This window comes from Anguilla anguilla, chromosome 16 (assembly GCF_013347855.1).
Source record: "Anguilla anguilla isolate fAngAng1 chromosome 16, fAngAng1.pri, whole genome shotgun sequence".
Taxonomy (NCBI): domain Eukaryota; kingdom Metazoa; phylum Chordata; class Actinopteri; order Anguilliformes; family Anguillidae; genus Anguilla; species Anguilla anguilla.
The window spans coordinates 25061292-25080969 of NC_049216.1; the positions used below are offsets into that span (position 1 = coordinate 25061292).

General features: G+C 44.4%; 1 protein-coding gene across 1 annotated transcript; it reads left to right on the forward strand.

Annotated features, from left to right (window-relative positions):
* Window positions 1-845: 845 nt before the first annotated feature.
* On the forward strand, window positions 846-18106 carry LOC118215488 (CTD small phosphatase-like protein 2-A). The gene is made up of 13 exons (XM_035396351.1): window positions 846-1070; window positions 8724-8932; window positions 10628-10766; window positions 10871-11020; window positions 11259-11492; window positions 11634-11727; window positions 12229-12340; window positions 12897-12983; window positions 13362-13424; window positions 13510-13589; window positions 13991-14117; window positions 14207-14302; window positions 14728-18106. The coding sequence occupies exons 2-13, from the start codon at window positions 8747-8749 to the stop codon at window positions 14791-14793; spliced, it is 1434 nt and encodes a 477-aa protein (XP_035252242.1). The 5' UTR covers window positions 846-1070; window positions 8724-8746; the 3' UTR covers window positions 14794-18106.
* Window positions 18107-19678: the final 1572 nt, after the last annotated feature.

Genomic DNA, 19678 nt, shown 5'->3' on the forward strand with positions numbered 1-19678 from the left:
TTCGACGCGCCTGTCAGTAGGCTACATTTAATGTGCAAAACAGAACAAAAGGGATAATGGTTAATTTCAGCACACCGTGCTAGTCTATTTGAAGAACACCGCGCAACATTGTTTTCTGCGCTCTCTCAAAAGATTATTAGGACAGCGAAAAAAGTCATTGTTCCGTTTCTCCACTCAATTTCTCATCTGCGTCCTTTTAAAATTACCATCAAATGACGTACGAAAGGCAAGTCGATTAACATTAATCAGTTTCTGTTATAATTCAGTAGCCTAGCTGTCAGCAATGTCGTCGAATTCTGTGATAGCATGAAGGATGGATCGGCTACTTGGTGGGTGTATACAATGGCCATTACTAAAGCACAGGGTATAAAAACTGTAGATATCTGTACACGAATTTCAGTATCTAGACAGATTTTAGATATCGAGGAGGTCAACTGATGACTGAAATACATTCATTAATTTATGGCTTGATACATTTTATTCAATTACAAATTCATCCCATTCAATAAGTCCGACCTTAAATTCTATGCAGATATTTAGCATATCCAGTTAAGCAACGGAGGTTAAAACTAGAATGACAATGCTTATTTTCAAATTCAGTGCCCATGTATTTGCAAATAAATTGGAGGTTCTGCAGTTAAACTGTATGCATTGTCTTTTGATTGCAGACATCTATAGTTAATCGAATAAATAAATCTGAACTGCGATATCTATAAAAACGGACGAGATAATGAGCGATTAGCGCTGCTCAAATCAACCCTTCCTCTCAAAATATCTAGTGTATCTTGCATTGTCTTGGTAAAAACACGAAATAGGTAGGATGGGGTGTTGGGTGGGAGTTGACTTGCGCATGCGCCAGTGATCCGGTCATCCGGGTCTCTGCCATTGAGAGTGTCGGTAAGGAGGCGGGAAATGGCGTCTGGAGGAGCAGCGCAAGAGCGGACTGACGGTCTCTGAATACAGCCAGCTAGTCAGAGACGGCTAAAGACCAGCGGCCGCCCCCCGCCGCGGCTATCAGCAGCCAGGCAATCTCAGCCACCTCAGCGACGAGATACTGCAGTCTTTGGCAAGTAAGTCAACAGGGCAATTATCACGACTTTAGGTATAGGGGAATGTGAGTGTCGTATGAATATTTAGCTGGGTAGCAACAAGCCAGCGAGTAGCTAGTCCAATCGCTAGTGCACATCTCGCTGGCCAGCTAAACACAAGCGACTTGTATCAGGAGCTTGTGCCCTGTTGTAGTTCGCTAGCAAAACATCGATTTCCTCCAGGGTCCATTAGCTCGGGAACATGCTGTTCTGCAGCACAAAAAAATCAGACAATGCTTTTTTGAAGTAGCTAATGCTAGCAAGCTAGTACTTGGCGCTATCTATGACACTTTGCTCGAATGCAATCAATCAGCTTCCTTCAATTAGCAGGCTAGGTACTAGCCAAAATTGTATGTTTTGGCCACTAGGTAGTTAGCTAGCCTGCTAAAGAAACCAGCCAACGGTTTGTTTGTTAGCTAGCAGGCTACCTGGCACTAAGCATTTATTTTTAGCGGCAATCGCTGGGATGTATAAGTTCTGCATTACGTTTTGTTACATTGTTTGGGGGTGGGGATAGACATGTTCAATAAATACCTGTGTATGGTTTGAAAAATTTGAGCGGTTTTTAGGCCATGGCCTGCGACTTCATCGCATGCCCAGGGTTTGAGTCCTAAACTATACAGAATTTCCTTTTTTCTTTCCCCACTTGCTTCGTCTATGGTTAGAATCTAGTTGGATTCTGCGAAAACAAACAAGCCAGATAGCAAGTGTTAAATAGCTTCCCAGTTTGTTAACGCTAATAACGGTTAACTGCCACAGTTATACTCAGCAGTGTGTGGACGATGTCTAATTGTATTGCATGCACATATGTGTACGTTTTTCTGTCCGTTAGTTATTTGATTTGTGACCATGCATAGCTAGCCAACTTGGTAACTAGCGACAGTTTTCGTTTTTTCTGTCTGCTTTTAATTGGAGTGGGGGGCGTTGCTATACGTCTCGTCTCTACATGCCTGGAGCTCCAAGATATAGTCTGTCTTACTGGCTATATTAGCTAAAATACTTAGCCAGTCTACCAAGTTTTGGCAATTTTGGTTTAATAATCTGTAATAAAATCTAGGGACGAAATTGAACGTTCTGTAAGAAATTGTAGAGTGACCTAATAGAGTATGACGTGAAGGCAAACATCGCTCTAACGTTCGAATTTTTAAGACTATCGCGTTCGACTGGCTTTTTTGAATGGCTGTCATTGTCATTGTTATAAAATATAATAGTGATCGAAATATTTTTTTTAATGGATTAACAGTTAACTTACTGTTTTCGTTTTATTTTTTATTTTATTTTTTTAACTCTGGTGACCTGAAAGACCTGGTCATGGGTTTATTGAGGAGGTGCAGTTTAGGAAGCGCTTTGAGCTATTATCAGAATGTTTTTCACTCGCCTCTTCAGTGAATTTTGTTTGGAACCTTTTTGAAAAGCCTTTAGGCTTACTACGATAATAAAAACTTTGTTTGACTTCACTGCGTCACTGGTTAGTGTTATATACATTATTGTATATATAAATATAAGCACTTTTGAATGTCTCACAGTTAATTGTCATTAGCCTGTGCAACCCCAAAACTTTGGAAGTAGTCAGACATCATTCGGGTGATTTAGAGCTCCTGGCATGGTGTTTTTGAATAATACCCTGTTCTGTGTTGTTTTGCATGGTGTTTGCAACCTGTCTGAATATGGAATCCCAGACCTTGTGAACCTTTTTCCACTATGAGTATTTGAGTTAGGGCAGTGAGTGAAATAGTTAGTGTTGTTGTTTGACAGCTCCTTTAACTAGCACCATGAGCTTTGCTTAGTTAAAGCATAATAATATTAGCATGCAAAATACATGATGCCTTTCTGTATCATCAATGTGTGTGTATATATATATATATATATATATACACACACACTAGTCTCAACATTTGCTGTCTGATGACTGTGGAATGCAACTTTTTATATTACAGAATCCGTAAAAAAGTGAACGGTAGGTCACTTCAGCGGACTCTTGGTCCTATTGATAATCACCGTAAACCTGTAGAAGGCTATCAGCAGCTTTTGCAGCTGTACTGTTGTCGTGGTGCCTTTCCCCAACTTAAACTCCACTCCTGGTCTGGAGCACTGAGCAGCTATCATCTAGCCTGCGCTGAAGTGACGAGTGGGATCAGCCCCATTTAACAGGTGGTGCGGCGGCAGTATATGGGCTGACAGGCAGGGCTTGCAGAGGGAGGGTGCTAACAGCAGCGAGAACGTCTGAGACTCTAAAGACGCTGTGATAGATTGGTTACACTGGGATGCCACTTCTCGCCCTTTATCCCTGTCCGTGGCGTTACTCGGAAGAGAGTGTTTCGGGGCACGGGTCCAGTTTGGAAATGTAGCCCAAGTTGAGGCGCTGCTAGCTAATCGGTTGCAGCATGTTGCAGCCGCTATGTGCAGCTCTCTCGCATGCGCGCAGTTTCTCAGAAACAGAGGCCGGTGCTTCGCAGTGGAGCTCTTCGGCGTTCCACCGTTTTCAACTATCCGCGCTTTAAACTGTTAAAGTGGCCTCCATTTTGGGGGGTTTTGCAGCCATATGCCATTAAATGCTTTCTTATTCTGACAACATGAGCAGCTGTTATTATGCTGTGTGTTGAGTGCATCTGTCAACCGTTAGTATTAATGTTCCAAAATATGAGATCAGTTGCTTACAATGAAAAGTCTCCTTAAGAATGATGAAAAATTAAGGCACATGCATACACTTTAAGCAAGCTGTATAATTGATTGAATATGCTAGACATGTACTTATAATAAAAATTTTGTTCCTTACTGTAATAAGCTGTTTAAGACTTGATTTCTTCATCTTCAGTTGCCTGTTGACCGCTCTTTAAGAAGTCAATATGGTTGCATATTGAAATTGGTTTCAAATGCACATGCACCTTTTGAAACTGTACACTGTGTTCTGGTAATCAAATTAATGTGCAGTTTGCCTTATAGCAAGCATGTCCATCCTTCCCCAGGCTGTGTAAAGCCAATGACATGCGTAACAGATCATTTCATTCTGTGAAACTTCCTTGAATGACCTCTTGAGCCATGAGTAATTACTGCAGTACAGTTTATCCACAACGGCCTTATGTCAGTTTATTTGGTGTCAGACAAGTATTCACACCTGCAAGAGGACAGCCCTGGGTGGTAATCGTACAGTGATCCGAAGAGCTCCCTTCTGACAAGCACCCAAAGCTCTTTTGATGCATGTTTTTGTTTAGGTGTGATAACTGAGTTTTCATTCTCCTGAATCTGAACCGGGTTTTTTTTTTTTTTTTCTTTCTTTGCACGGTGTGGTCACCAAATCGCAAAATTCATTAACAAACATTTCACTGACAGACTCTCCAGACGCATCAGGTCTTAACCTCGAAAGCGTTGGTATGGGGTGACACTCGTTTCTCCCTGGACCTGCAGTCTTTAGCCATGACAGTGTCCGAGCTGTTTGTGAATCAGCGAGTGATTGAATAATGGAGGCTTTGAGAAATGAAATGTGCTCTCTGGCAGACCTGCGGGCCCGCTCTCCTGCATTGTCGCGTCCTCGTGAGATACCCCTGGCCCTACCCATGCAAAATGGATCCACGTGGTTTTGGGCTCTTTTGTTTTGTTGTCTGTCATCCGTACGCTGCGCCCCGGTCCCCAGCTCCACGCTGCCACTGCTGTGTGCACTCCTCTCCTGTAAGGGGATTTGAGGACACCTCTCCTCTCCTCTGAGTTATGATACCGTCTGCTTCTTATTCCTGGGGGGGGGGGCTGTACTGTACTGTGCTCAGGATAAAGCGGAGCATGAGGCCGGTGTGCTGATGGGGGGGGCTGTTCTTTTCCTTAGTGCGTACCAAGCAGCTGGTGGTAATTGAGGAAGAATAAGTAAATTGATGGAGTTAACAGAAGAGAAAAGAGACTGCCCTCTCTGTAGTAGATTGTGAAAAATAAATGCACCAAGGAATTGTCCTCATAACAAAAGATGAGAGAGTGCGCGAGTGTACGTGTGCGCGTGTGTCGGACGCAGGGGGATGAGTCATGCTTTGTTGCTGGTAAAAATAGGCCGGGGGAGACTCGGAGGAGCAGTGGAACCGCTGCCGCCTGCCTCTCTCCCCTTCCCCTGGCTCTGGCTCGCCCGCCCCGCCGCTGTGGCTGCCAGGCCTGCTGCGCGCGGGTCTGCGGCTGGGCGCCGCTCCCTCTTCCGCGCTCGCCAGATCTGTGCTACAGCTGCGCCCGTACCGACCCCCCAGCGCCGCAGGGCTCAGACACGAGCGCTGACGGAGGAGCCGTCACGGTCACTGTAGCGCAGGCTCCAGCGCAGTCCAGCGCAGTCTGCTCACAGGGGCAGCACAGCGTATGCAGCACACTGCTGTCTCTGCTAAGGCTGATGGGTGCTCCTCTTTGTGATGTCATTCTGTTCCCCTCCTCTGCTCTAATCTTTTCATATTCATACGTAGTTTGTCCTTTTGTAGATGCAATCATTCTGTCTCAGTTTAATGTCAGACTGCTGGTTTTTTCAGTGCTCCACCTTTAAAATGTTGAAGATGTGGTCAGCTGCGTTTCCGAGATAACTGAAATGCTTCTTCACGATTATGATGATAAGAATGCGTCTTGTGTTGACATTGGTGGAGCTGATGCCTTCTCCTGAGTTTGACATTGCATTTAGATAATCAGTGAATGGTCTAAGCACCTGAAGTAGAGGCTATTCAAGGTGAGAGAGTTCTTCTGAAGCATCAGCTGAGTCTGGGCCTGATGTAGCCAGTGATGTAGGCTGCATCTCAGCAGTGAGGGAATTAGTAGATTTTCTGTTTACTCTGCCCTGTTATTGGGCTTTGTGTATATATCTTGCTTTTCCCCTTTGTCAGTACAACCTAATTTCTGTTCTTTAAGAGCGAGAAACTACCTGACTGAGATCTTACCACTGTTTTAATTTAGTATGGATGCTTTGGCAGTTGTAGACTGTGGCATTGTAATATTTTTCTGTAAAAATTCTGATGAAAGGAGTTGTATTCCTTGCGTGTGCTGTCATTCTGTTCGAGAATGTTAACAGCATCCTTCATCTCCCGGTACAGTGTTCCTGCTCAACTTGTGAACTGGGAGCTGTCCAGTATTGTACTGTAAATTGTCTAACATGAAGCAGAAGCGACTGGTGCTCAGGGCTTATTACTGTCTCAGTGTGAATCCTGAAGGAAGACTGAAGACAGAAACATGAAGGTGTCTGGTGGAGCGGCACACGCTGCGGTGTAAGAGGCCTGCTCGTCTTCAGGAATGTGCTGCAGCACCTCGCATTGCTATCTGCTTTGTTTATTTTAGATCTGTTTGCTTCTGCGCTACTGGCGAGTGGCCCACCCTGCTAATGCACCGGCTATGCCGGCTGTCCAGCATGCGGTTTGGTCATGATTGGATGTAGTCTGGAGGACACTGCCTTTATAATTCATGCATGTGATGTCCATTTAAAATGATCTCAGAATCGGTCTGAAAGGAAGGGGGTGTGGCTTTTGTATGATTTGAGAATCACTTAAACATTGTAGCAGATGCTTTGATATGGGACTTTCTGCCTTGATTGTCTCTATATGAAGGGCTTTTTCTAAAAATCAGCCTTGGGGCCAGGTTGGGGAGAATTGAATTGGCGTGTAGCCATAGTAACAATGTGCCCCTGAAGGGACCATTTGATTTGTACACAAACATCAACAACACAAAGGTTAAAATTTTCTTGATGAAGACTATGAGTACAACAGACTTTAGGTATATAAACTTTCCACCCTTGACAGAAAGGAAATGCCATGAGCTGATTGTCCCACGCACAGGCTGCAGCAGCCTGAAGCTACATGCGTTTTGTGAGTTGCAGCAGGGAAGCTGCTTCTGCTTTGAGTGTTACAGCAGGGTTTTTTTTGAAGCTGCATGGACAGTTACAGTAGGGTTTTTTTTTTTTTTTTTTTTTAAAGCTGTATGCACTTAGTTGCAGCAGGGTTTTTTGAAGCTGCATGTGCTTTGAGAGTTACTGCAGGGTTTTCTGAAGCTGCATATGCTTTGAGAGTTACTGCGGGGTTTTTTCTGGCTGCTGGCCTGACAGGTCCCGGACATGTCTGAACACATTTTAGCTAGCGCCATTGCGTAAGCTGCGCAAAACGATGAAAGGAAGTGAGGGGGGTGGGGGTTGGGGGGTTCAGTGGAGAGCTGTGGTAACTTTAAGGAATTTTTCCCGGAGAGTCACTGCCACTGCAGCAGTCTAGAAACAGGAGAACTTCTCGCACAGCAGGGAAACATTTCTTGGGCTCGTTTAAAAAATAAACAAAGGGAATTGTTCAAACAAATAGCCTGCCTTTGTGCATGCAGACTTCTGAAATCAAGAAGATGTTCTGTGGCGCTGCACTGGTGCTAGTAGGGTGTAATGCTGTGGAAGGGTAAGCATTAGGATAACATGGCCATTTCATAGATAGCCGTGTTTGTTCTTGTACTACGCTTGCTTCTAGTTAGAAGCCTTCTGTAGGGTTAGAGGTTGACATTGTCATGCCAGGTCAATGGGAGGTTAGCTAAGCAACTGTTGTTTATGGGGTCTGAACAACCCACATAAGGTGGTCTACAAAAATACCAGAACACAAGTACACAAATAAAATGTATTGATCTTACACTGTTTAAATAGGTTTAAGATAACATTTGTGTCAGTTTTTAAGTGTTGCATCATTGTTTTCTTTAGAGCTGTATGAAAATTTTTGTATGCTGTATTCAGCAAGTTTTTGTATGTTGTTCACTTCCAAACCAGATGGGAAAGATGGAAGTCTAATGTCCCAGAGCCATGAATTAGTTGAATTCTGTAGGCAGGGGTGAATGGTGTTTCGCTACCCCTCCATCCCAGAATAGCACTTCGAGAAACAGTACTCAGTTTCCTTTCCCCTCGTCAGTGGTCAGAATCTCTTAAGTTTACATCACTTGTTTTTTGTTGTTGTTGTTGTACACTGTAGATTGGATTTAGTCCTTTTAATTGTAGCAGGACAGTTTAAGCCCTGGTTCATCCACTGCTTAGCCTCCATCCACATGCCCAGCACCCTGCGTGGAAGCTCCTGCACAGAGCAGGGTTTAGATGGATTTGGATGTGCACTGTGGAGTCAGGCCCTGGCCCAGGCCTGTGTTTGCTGTGAGGGGATGGATAGGGCTGCCGGTGAATGCCTGCAGTAGAAACGGGGAGCCTGCGCTGGATGGGTTTGATGGGGCCCTGGCGTGCTCCAGCCTCAGTGACTTACTGTGCTTCCAGAGGAAATGGTGCCTTGAATACAACCAGATGTTTTCAGCCGCAGTGCTGGACGCCTAGCAGAGCGAGAGCTCTGCCTCGACTTTTCATTTATCCTGCCTGCGGTGGGGGAGAGGGAAGTGGGGGTGTAGTCAGAACCTGTTGACCTTATTGCTATGCCCTGACTACTACTGTACTATTATTATTATTATTATTATTATTATTATTAATAATGGCCTAATTAAAAATGAGTTATTAGTGTGAATATATAATGGTGAGCAGAATTTTGTAGAGAGTGTATTTTTTATATTAATGTGTAAGTGCTGTCTCCTCCCTCTCTCCCTTCCGTACCTGACCTTCTTCACCTTTCCTCTTTCTCCGTTTGTCTCTTGGTCTTCTGCCCTCCCTCTTTCTCTCTCCTGCCATCCCCCCGTCAGTCTTTCATGTGACGGTTAGGACGATGAGGCTGAGAATGCGCAAGGCTTCTCAGCAGCCCAGCCCCGCCCACGCGCCCCGCCCGTCCCGGACCAAGCGGAGGCACTCCGAGGTGGAGGAGTGCGTGTCTGCCGGCGGAGGCAAGATGAGGAAGAGCGACACGGGGCTGCTCTCCACCATCAAGAAGTTCATCAGAGGAAGCGCTGTGAAGGTGTGCTTCCACGTCACTTCCCAGCTTCACTGTCCATCACATTCATTCATTCATTCATTCATTCATCTGAGGAACACGGTAAAGGTGCGCTTAGGAAAAGGTCCCTTCCACTGCAGTTCCCAGCTTTGCTGTCCATCATATTCATTCATTCATCTGAGGAACACGGTAGAGGTGAACTTAGGAAAAGTTCCCTTCCACATCAGTTCCCAGCTTTACTGTCCGTCACAACAATTTTTATTTTATAAACGCTGCGTTCCGTACATCGCTTACTGTTTCATAAGCTTTTCGTAGGAGCACCACTTCTCCCCTTGCTCCACAGACCTTTATTTAGAAGCCACTACGATTTAAGATGTAAATTCGGTGTTTGTCAGGACCCGGTATCATGTTCCCCCCAGAAGTAATGAGGAATGTTCCTGCCTGCCTGGCTTCTGCGCCCCGCTCTAAGAATAGCCCTGGCTCGAGAATAGTTGCGTAATGACAGTAGGTAGAGTCGGCTGAAACAAGGGTGCAGCTTGTGTGACAAAATGGGCCCTCCTTGGACTTTGGCTACTTGGTCAGAACTTCATAGTTTTAAATGGGCAAATACTTCAATTTTCAGGTAGGGAACTGAAGTGCTTATGAAATATATATATTCCCCCCTCTTTGGATCAGTTTAAACACATTGCAACAATCATTACAAAGTATACACGAAAAACCATTCCACTACTAGTATTAAACTAGTTGTTAAGTGTTTAAGCAGAATTTTAACAATATGCTGTCATTTGCAGTGGTCCTCTGCAAATTTATAGATCAGCTTTTGAATGAAGTTTGTTTATGTAAATCATATGGGGGCGAGAGGGTGGGGAATGCACTCTGGTTGTTTCATTTTAATGATGTGAAGATTATTTGTGCTTAAATTTACGTCAGTATCCACTGTATTGCAGAGCAGATTGCTGCTTTCTTTGCTGATGTAGCACAAGAACAGACCCAGTTTCCGCACTTGAGGGCACAGAGCGTTTACCTCTCCTGCAGAAAAAGAGGCACATCCTAAAGGGTTTTGTAATTGCATTAATGACACATCCTTCGCCACCAGTCACTCATCTCCCATAATTCTTTACTTGGCACACACTGTTTTCCAAAAATTCTTTGTGAAGTCATAGTTCTATTAAGAATTCATGTAGGCTTTTCAGATTGTATGCATTTGTATAGCATCGCAATCAATACGGTGGTGCCACCCCAGGGCAGTTGGAGTGGTTTAAAAAAAAAAAAATCATTGCACTTCAGGACAAGCATGAGCCTGTCAGCCTGCTGGGGCTCATCATTCTGTGTACGTCTAGCGCTGTCTCGAGCCTGGCCGTGGTCATGGACCTGTCTGCTTCTACTTAAGCTCATCCATTCATTAATGACTGAAAAGCTGGGGTTCCCTGTCCCCTGACTCGTCCGCTGCTGTTGCTTGGACCTCATTCACTGCAGCGTTGTTTTGTGTGAGATGGCATGTGCGTTTTCGTGCTGAGAAGTAGGTGCCTTTCGGAAGGTTCTCTGCTACCACCCACTCTAAAATATTTAAGCAACCTCACGCAGCAAACGCAGATAAAAGGAAAGTGGCATGCGCATTAAATGGTTATTACTAGCAAATGAAAGTTGTGGATAGTCCCGCCTTGATGCCCATTGGTCACAGGACTACAGCGTACCTGTTTTTTTTTTACACGCGCTCAGGTGGAGCAGGAGAACCCGGCGAAGAGGAGCCGCATGGACTGCACCCTGGACGCCAACCTGATTTCCTCCACACCGCACACCGGGGACCTGCCCAACAGGGCCATGCCTCGGGTCCGCCGGAGAGGTCCCGTCAACGGGGGTGAGTTTGGGAGGGTCCAGTCGCGCGCCGCTGAGAGCCCAAAGGACATCCCGCTGACATCTCAGCATCCCGCTGATGCTCCTCTCCTGCTCTCCTTCCTGCAGACGCCACGAACCACGACACGAGCAAGCCGGTCAAGCCCAACGGCAAGCTGGAGCAGACCGCCGACACCGCCTCCAGCCCGCCCCGCACCACCCTGCTGGGCACCATCTTCTCTCCAGTCTTCAACTTCTTCTCACCAGCAAACAAAAACGGTAAACCCCAGGCCCTGTGATGCACCTGATGCACCAAGGTAGGATTGTGTGCTTAGACTGTTATGTGTCGGTGTATATTATGTACACAGAGGCCTTACTGTCGAAGTTTTACCTGCTGTTGATTTGATTTTTTTGCATAATGTGTCCATTAAAGTGCTTGACAAACAGAATTATGGATGTGCTGGTGGAGCCCTGGTCCTGCTGTAATCTTGCCCCTGTACCCCCCCCCCCCCCCCAGGCACGTCGGGCTCAGACTCCCCAGGGCAGGCTGTGGAGGCGGAGGAGATCGTCAAGCAGCTGGACATGGAGCAGGTGGAGGAGACCCCCACCTGCACGGCCACCTCCACAGAGAGCGTGGGCATCCCGCTGTACCCCAGCGTCCCCGCCCCGGCCCCTCGGCCCCCGCCCCCTCCGGAGACAGCCCCGGAGGAAGGGGAGATCGTAGCCGACCCTGACCTCCCCCCTCTCACAGGTGCGTCCGTGCGCAGGTATCATGGGAGGGTTGTGCTGGCCCGCTGTTTGAGGGCCATCTGGTCTTTTAAAAAATTTTTTTATTTAAAAACCTTTTCTTATCCTTCTGCTTCCTGCACTAACCGCGCTGTGCCCTCTGCAGCCCCAGGCTCCGCCCCTGAAGTCGGCTACTCCGAGGCTCCGCCCACCTCCCCTGCAGAGGGCTCGTATGAGGAGGACTGGGAGGTGTTTGACCCGTGAGTAAAATGCCTACGCACACTTTGGGGATAAAAACTGTGAAATGGCTAGGGTTTCACTGTACTTACTATTCAATGAAATGAAATGTAAACCCATACTGATTTTTATTTATTTATCTGCTGTATTCCACTGGTTGAAAGAGGGTTCGTTGTGTTTTGGTCCAAGTGCTCACTTCCAGTTTTAGAAATCAAGTGTCACATTTACATTACATTCATTTTTTGTGGCCTACTTCCCGCATGCTAAGATGGTTATAAACAGCATCACACCTGTAATCACAGAACTTCACTTGGCATCACTTCATTACCTTTTTTATTATTGAAAAAATCTGCCCGTTTCTTCTCTTTTTAATGGTGTTTGTGGTCGCAAGGCTGTAGATATAAACCAGCTGCAGGCTAATTGCAGTGCAGAGAACATCCTCGTGTGCTAATGCGGTGAGTAGTGAAGTAACCGGGCTGTCTCTGGCTGCTGCCCTGTGTGGTGTGGGTCTGCTCGCTCTGCAGGTACTTCTTCATCAAGCACGTGCCCCCACTGACAGAAGAGCAGCTAACCCGCAAGCCAGCACTTCCACTCAAGACCCGCAGCACACCCGAGTTCTCCCTGGTCCTGGACCTGGTGAGTGAGGACGGAGCGGGACCGTGCCTCAGCACGTGATTTAGGCACACCCCCCCCCCCTGTCCCTTATCTACAGGCACATCCACACCACAGGCTCAAATTGCAGTCATTTCCAGGCTTCGGATAGTTTTGTCTGGCATCTGTAGATGTCAAGAGTGTAAGTTGAAAGTTCTGATGTAGCAAAGTCATAATCGCTTTGGTGTGTCTGATGGTAGGTAACTGGTGGTGTTTGCTAAGCTTTGGGGGCAAAAAAAAAAGAAAGAAAGACCGAGAAAGGATGCTAAGAATATTTCTTAAAATTGCATCAGTACCGCAATCTCCCCCCCATTCCTTGATCCATATTAATTATAAATTGATTTTGCCTGAAATTCCCATATTCATATGTATTATAGATTCAGTTAGCCTGATAATGGATTTTTCATGTTAAAGTTTGTGGTGTACATTATGACTGAGGCCCGAATAAGTCGATGGAATTCGTTTTTTGGGCACGTTGAAATTATTGGTGTTGTGTGCGGTGCAGAAAAATGAATCGCATTTTGCATTTCTTCTGCGCCAGGATGAAACGTTGGTACATTGTAGCTTAAACGAGCTGGAGGACGCAGCGCTTACCTTCCCCGTCCTCTTCCAGGATGTCATATACCAGGTGTTGTATTGTCTTTACATTGTATTGTTCTAGCTGATTCTTTCTCTCATCAAGTTATTCTGTATGACGACCACTAGAGGGTGCATAGAGCTGTCAGTCCAACTGCTGAGTGGGAGTTGGGTAATACTGTGTAATTGACTTTTTCAGCATTAAAAATGTTGACATTTGGTTCTAAGTCCTTGTTGTTGAGAACATTAATTTAGTTTTATCACCTTATAAAAACCAAAACCTGAGATGAATTGAAATGCAGAGTTATGTAGGTTATGCTGTTAATTGGGTGTGGGCTGCTTGTGATTGCTGATGAATTTTGGCTGTGAGCGAGCGAGCGTGAGAGCAACAGCAGCTGAGTGAAAGTGGCTGCTCTCTGCTTGTCTGCAGGTGTACGTACGATTGAGGCCGTACTTCAGAGAGTTCCTGGAACGGATGTCTCAGATATACGAGGTACGCCGTCGCCCGTTTCTGCTTCTGCATGTTTTTGTCCGTGTTAAAGAAGGCCGAGTAACCTGCTCTTTTATTCATTCCGCAGATCATTCTCTTCACTGCTTCTAAGAAAGTGTATGCAGATAAGCTGTTGAATATCCTCGACCCCAAGAAACAGTTGGTTCGGTCAGTTTTCTTTGGATGTTTGGAGGTCTCACAGCTGTCTGTTCCTGCAGTCATGAAATTGTTTCCCCAACAAACAGGCATCTAAAAGAAATCCTTTAACACTTATGTTACCCAGAATGTTATAAGGAATCCGTTTCAAAAATGCACTTTAGGAAATATAATGTTGAGGTACTCCTTGATTGGCTTATCCGGCAGGGGAGCTGGAATATATTTATCTGCCATGGTTATACATATATTAAATATTTCCTGACTATTTTGTATGTGGGGGGGTGGGGGTGGAATGGGGCTAAATGAAGTGCATTTAGCCATGCAAGGGTCAGTTTTGTCACGGGTAAAATTTGGGAGCCCCAGACCGGAGATCATGGATGTTTCTGTGCCTTTCTGCCCCCTTGTGGTTGCAGACACAGGCTGTTTCGGGAGCACTGCGTTTGTGTACAAGGAAACTACATCAAGGACCTGAATATCCTTGGGAGGGATCTGTCAAAGACCATCATAATTGACAATTCACCACAAGCCTTTGCCTATCAGGTGAGCCTAATGAGTGCTGCTCGCTGTCAGGTGGTCAGCGAAGCCGTTCTCACTGTGAGAGAGTGATTCTACCCCGTGTGTGTCTACAGCTGTCCAACGGGATTCCCATTGAGAGCTGGTTCATGGATAAAAATGACAGCGAACTCCTGAAATTGGTTCCGTTCCTGGAGAAACTTGTGGAACTGGTATGCACGCTTATTTTCCATGTCTTGAAGAACTAGCTTACTGAGTGTTTTTGTTTTCCCACCCTCACCCCCTCCAAAAGTGGTCATTAGTGTGATCAGGGTTCATTTGAACTTATGCTAACCAAATGTGCATGTATTAGTGATACAAACAGACGTGTGAATTTGGTAGAGTTTTAAAATGTATGCCTTTCTGTACATTTGACTTATTTCAGTTTATTGAAAAGTTCCCATTTTTGCTGTCCTAGTTAGTATGCTGTGTGTGAGTTATATTAGTTCAGAGACTTTGTCATAGTGCTCAGGTTCGATTTGTGCTTCTGGGCATGTTCTGCGCAGTGTGTCTGTTGAAGAGTTTTATGGAAAGAGTGGTGGCTGTGCCGATGCTGCTGCCCTGATTCTGTGTGTCTGTTTCCGCGCGCGTCTGGCAGAACGAGGACGTCCGGCCGCACGTGCGAGAGCGCTTTCGACTGCACGACCTGCTGCCCCCAGACTGAACGGCGCACCCCGCCGCAGAAGGCCCGCCTGCCCCAGAGGACGAAAACGAAGGAAATAAACACAAAACAATTCAACAACAAAACAAACAAATGAAAACACGTTATACACTTTGGATTACGACAAAGACATTGCCATCACTGTTGAAATTTTAAATCGATTCTCCTTTCTTTTTTTTTCTTTTTTTTTTACACCCCAGATAATTAAAAAAAAAAACCCTACATGTTTTGAAGCAACATCTCTGATCATACAGTTTATAAATGCAAATATGTATGAATATGTAAATGTACTCGCGTTAATAGTAGGCAAGGCCCGGGAGAGTGCTCCGTTTGACTGGCCTTGGTCTGGATCGGCCTCCCCCTCCACTTGGCAACGACAGGAAGCCAGGCGGCAGCGGCCGGTGTGTCGGCCCCGCCCCCCAGCCAGGCGTGTGGCATCACATGGACCCAGCGACTGCACGCGCTCTGTTTGGTGCTCCAAGTGGAGCGCTTCACACTCACTGACTTAAAAAACTCATTTCAACAGGAATGGCCAGTTTAAAAAAACAAAACACAAAAAAGACATGTATATATCTTCTTTCCCTCTTCAGGTTTTTAAAAGTTTTTACTTTAGTGCAGGATTTCATTATGCATTCCTTTTTAGTTGAAGCTTTTTTCATTCTGGTTAATAGTTTTATCCTGTCATTGTTTAAGTGGCTGTTCTTCTGCTTTGTCTGCCTGAACAATGTACAATTTGTTTTTTGGTTATTTTAATGGGACAAAAAATTGTATTCGTCCCCAAGTCGTTTAAAAAACAAAATGCATTTATACGGTTTCAGTAATAAGGTATTCCACTGAAATTTTGAAACAAATCTTCCATATCACTCAAATGGGGAATAATTACTTGAGCTTTTAATATGGTTATGACCTAGAATAGGGTGGGAGGTAATTGACTGTTTAAACCATGGTGATGGCTTGATCTCTTCACTTGGGCACGGAAGTGTTTTGGTTCCCCCAAAATCAGTCTGAAAACTGACATTTAGTCATTGGTCAGTTTTATTTAAGCCCAGATTTGACTGTAAATTTCACATGTGATAGTATGTTCTAATGTTTGACAGCGTGGAACAGGACTGCTCACGATCTGAAACGTGTAGGTTTACCCTTACTCCAACGTCCAGACTTGGCTATGTTTAGAATATAAGGAGATTTATTTGCACAATTATTTTCTTGGTAAACTCAAATTTGTGCCATGCGGTTTCGACACATGCTGTCAGTCAAGTGCACAAATTGGTCAGAGTCTGTTTTTATTTTTCTTCTGTATGTAATATGAAGATGAGCTGAGAGAGAATGGAAGGGAAGTGCTTATGATTTTTATTTTGTCTTACGACAGGAAAAGTATTAAGAGAAATGGCAGTGTAGCGCAGGCTGTTTGACAGTCTTGGTCCTTTCCCACAGACTGTGGGTGACTGAGGCCTCACCCTGAAACAGCCCTAGGTGTAGCACCAGCATGAGTGCAAGCTTCATCACTGTGGTTTAAATCCTGCCTACAGTTCACTTTGTTTTTTTTGTTTTTTGTTTTTGCTTTCTTTTTTTGGGGGGGGAGGGGGGGTGTCAGTTTTGGTTTTTATAATGGATTTTGTCATGCTTTTTGTTGAAATGCAGTTGAATGTCAGTGTGTGGAGAACCTTCATTATGTATGCATCTCTGCCCAAGTCTTGAGAAAGCTAGAAAAAAGAATTTGTCTTTTTCCCGTGGGCTTTCTCTTTTGTATTTGGTATTGCTTATTGGTTCCAGGATCACAAACGTGAGTGGGGGGGAGGAGCTGTGATCATCCTGTCCATTGCCTATTTTGACTGCATTTGCATACTCACAGGGCTTGGATTGTTAATTATATGCCCCGTTTAGGTTTCCATACCCTCATCCTCCTCCCTCATAAGTGAATGTAGCCCAGGGGTGTCCATGAGCTGGTCTTTTTTTTCTTTTCTTTTTAAAAAAACTGATTTGGGGTGGGTGTGTGTGTGTGTGTGTGTGTCTCTCTCTGCATGTCTGTCTGTCTCCAGGTTTGTCCCTTTTGTCTCAACTTTTACACCTCAGCCCCACCCCGCACCCCTCCTAATAGGTAGAGCGAGACAATCGAGGCCCCCGTCAGCTTGTCTGCAACATTACGAATGGTCCTTGAGGACTAAGACTGCAGTTTGCTATCATTGTGAGTGTAGAGAGGAGTAGAGTTTTCTGGAGAACGAAGTTCTGTGTTCCACACTTCTGTGACATAGTACAGTAAGGGGGGGGAGGGGGGCGAACGGACTCTTTCTTTGAACTGTATATGATCAACTTTACTGATTTCAGCTTTTATCAGTGTTTTAATGATGGGTGCTATGATGTATTTTGGGAAAATAAGACGGGCGCCATTGTAGACCATGTCTTCAGGGTGGTCATGGTATTACGACAAAAGGTCAAGACCTACACCATGACTGTGGTATATGTAATGTGTGCAGAGATGGTCGCCTGTGTAATATTTACAGTGTTTTGGAGAAAGAACAAAGATGAACTAAACTGAACACTCCATACATCTTCGTAGAGCACAAATAATACATGTGCAAAGTACTGGCAGTTATTTTTCTGGCATATTTATACTGATTTTGAATGCATATAAGTCAGTGGTTATATGGACGGTTCTAAGATGGGGGCTTTTTGCATGAACTTAAATGAATTTGCTGTCTCCTCCCTCTTGAACAACTTCTGCACCCACTCCAGCATCTCTGCAAAATCTGCCCCCCCCCCCCCCCCCCAATAGAAGCCTGACAATTTACCCTGTAAATGCCTCGGAAAGAGGAGAGTGGGACACCCCCTTGTTTTGTGGGCCCTGGCACTTTTCTAATGAAGAGCTAGCTCATTTTGTATGATTGTTAAAGAGCAGTACAGAGATTTTATGGTAAGAGGGGAGAAGAAAAAAAAAGTATTTCAAATGTAAACAGTTAATTTTTTATGTATATTACCAGTTTTATTGTACAATGGTATTGTACAAAATACATGCAGCTTCATTTTTAAAAAAAGAAAAAACATCCTTAAAATAAGGAAAATCTTTTTAAGAAAAACATTTAATTTTTGTATTTTTGATTTCAAGAGGCATGTTATGTCTACTTTTTAAGTGTATTAATGAAGATTTTAACTTTACATCAGGTCGAGTGTGTTTTCTTACTATATTATCTGTGTATGTAGGCCTAGTTAGCACATTGTGTCACTGAGCTGTTAAAAAATCTAGCATGTAGAAAGAAGCCTGTTTTGTGGGAAAATCCTTCATTAAATTTTAATCATGGCAGTTTTTTCTGCAGAAAAAGTGTTTCTGAGCTTTTTATTGAAAGTAGCTTTTCAGTAAGTGTCCTTTTTGTTAATTATTCAATATACCATATTTTATTTGAAAAAAATATTTCAACAAGGTTGACATCAAATGCAATTTTACATGCTGGTATTGCAGTCTCTTATGCTGAATATATTGTCTACTTAGTGATTATATGTGTAATATGTGAATATTAATGTGACCCTTTAAGCGTGGCCGATTGTTCAGTTACACGCACTGCTAGACAATTTGCGTCGTTGGATGAATCTGAGGAGAGGCTTGAATGAAATGACGACGCATTCAAAGTGTTACATATTAAGATGAGTGGAGCATAACGGGTAACAAGTTCATTTGTATTTGGCATTCCCATTCAGTTTGCAAACTGGCAGATAAATCTATTTTTCAGACATGCTGTCTTTTTTTTTTTAATGAGCAGCTTGTGTACGAGTTATGCCTTTCAAGAAGTACATTGAGGTACTCTGCAGGGTTTCTTCAACCTTTTCCTTTTAGATACAGAATGCTGTACACAAACAAGGGTTTCAAAAGGGTTCCTTTGTATCTCCATAGAGGAACCCTATCTAGTTCAAGGGTTCTTTGTCGAGCAAAATGGTTCACTCAGAGCTTTTACACTTCACACCTACCAAAGAGGGTTCCATAAAGAACTGAAATGGCCCCTGTGTATGCTGGTTTTCATTCCAACCTCAACAGCAATCCCAGAATTGGGATTCCCAGTCTTATCCAGATAGGGCTAGTGTGGGTGCACACAGATGTGGACTCGAGTCACATGACTTTGACTCAAGTCACAAATTTGATGACTTCAGACTCGACAATATCACAAATGACTTGCCACTTGACTTTTACTTTAACACCAATGACTCATGACTTCACTTGGACTTGAATGCCAAGACTTGAAACTTACTTGTGACTTGAAAAACAATAGGTCTCACCTCTGTGGGTGCACACACCTGATCCTGATTCTACTAGTCAAGGTGCTTAGCAATGACCCTAGTGATTGATTAGTAGAATCAGGTGTGTGCACCCACACTGGCCCTTTCTGGAACCCCAGCTCTAAAACATGAAAAGCACCTAATTAAGAAAAATTAACAGCTTCTTAAAATTCTGGGATTTCTGTTGAAGTTGGAATGAAAACCAGCATACGCAGGGGTCCCCCATGACCGAGTCTGAGAACCACTGCTTTACAATACGATGTCGCCACGAGACGTTTAAATAAGATGCGATATCTTGCGGAAATAATGGGTTAAACAGCCTACTCGTATATATGATCTATCTGCATAATTAGTCCTGTTATGGAATTTCGAGAAGACTGTTCTTGTGTACCTATTTAGAATTTTGCTGTGGTCGAATCTACAAGGGAAACCGTGTTGATACAAAGCCTACAGCCAATTGGCTCATTTAGCCAGGGGTGGAACCAGAAACCTGCAGGCACACCGGTTCTCCAGGACAGGATTTGCCCATCCTCTGCGATACTAATATAAGCCTGAATCGAATAGGTCTACGTGTTTGTACCTTCTCTTATAAACCCCATACACAAATGACAGGTGCATAAAGATA

Coding starts and splice junctions, on each gene's coding strand:
- LOC118215488 (XM_035396351.1), top strand. CDS start 8,747: ATGAGGCTGAGAATGCGCAAGGCTTCTCAGCAGCCCAGCCCCGCCCAC. Junction 10,767..10,870: donor GAGAGGTCCCGTCAACGGGG/GTGAGTTTGGGA, acceptor TCCTTCCTGCAG/ACGCCACGAACCACGACACG. Junction 13,590..13,990: donor CCCAAGAAACAGTTGGTTCG/GTCAGTTTTCTT, acceptor TTGTGGTTGCAG/ACACAGGCTGTTTCGGGAGC.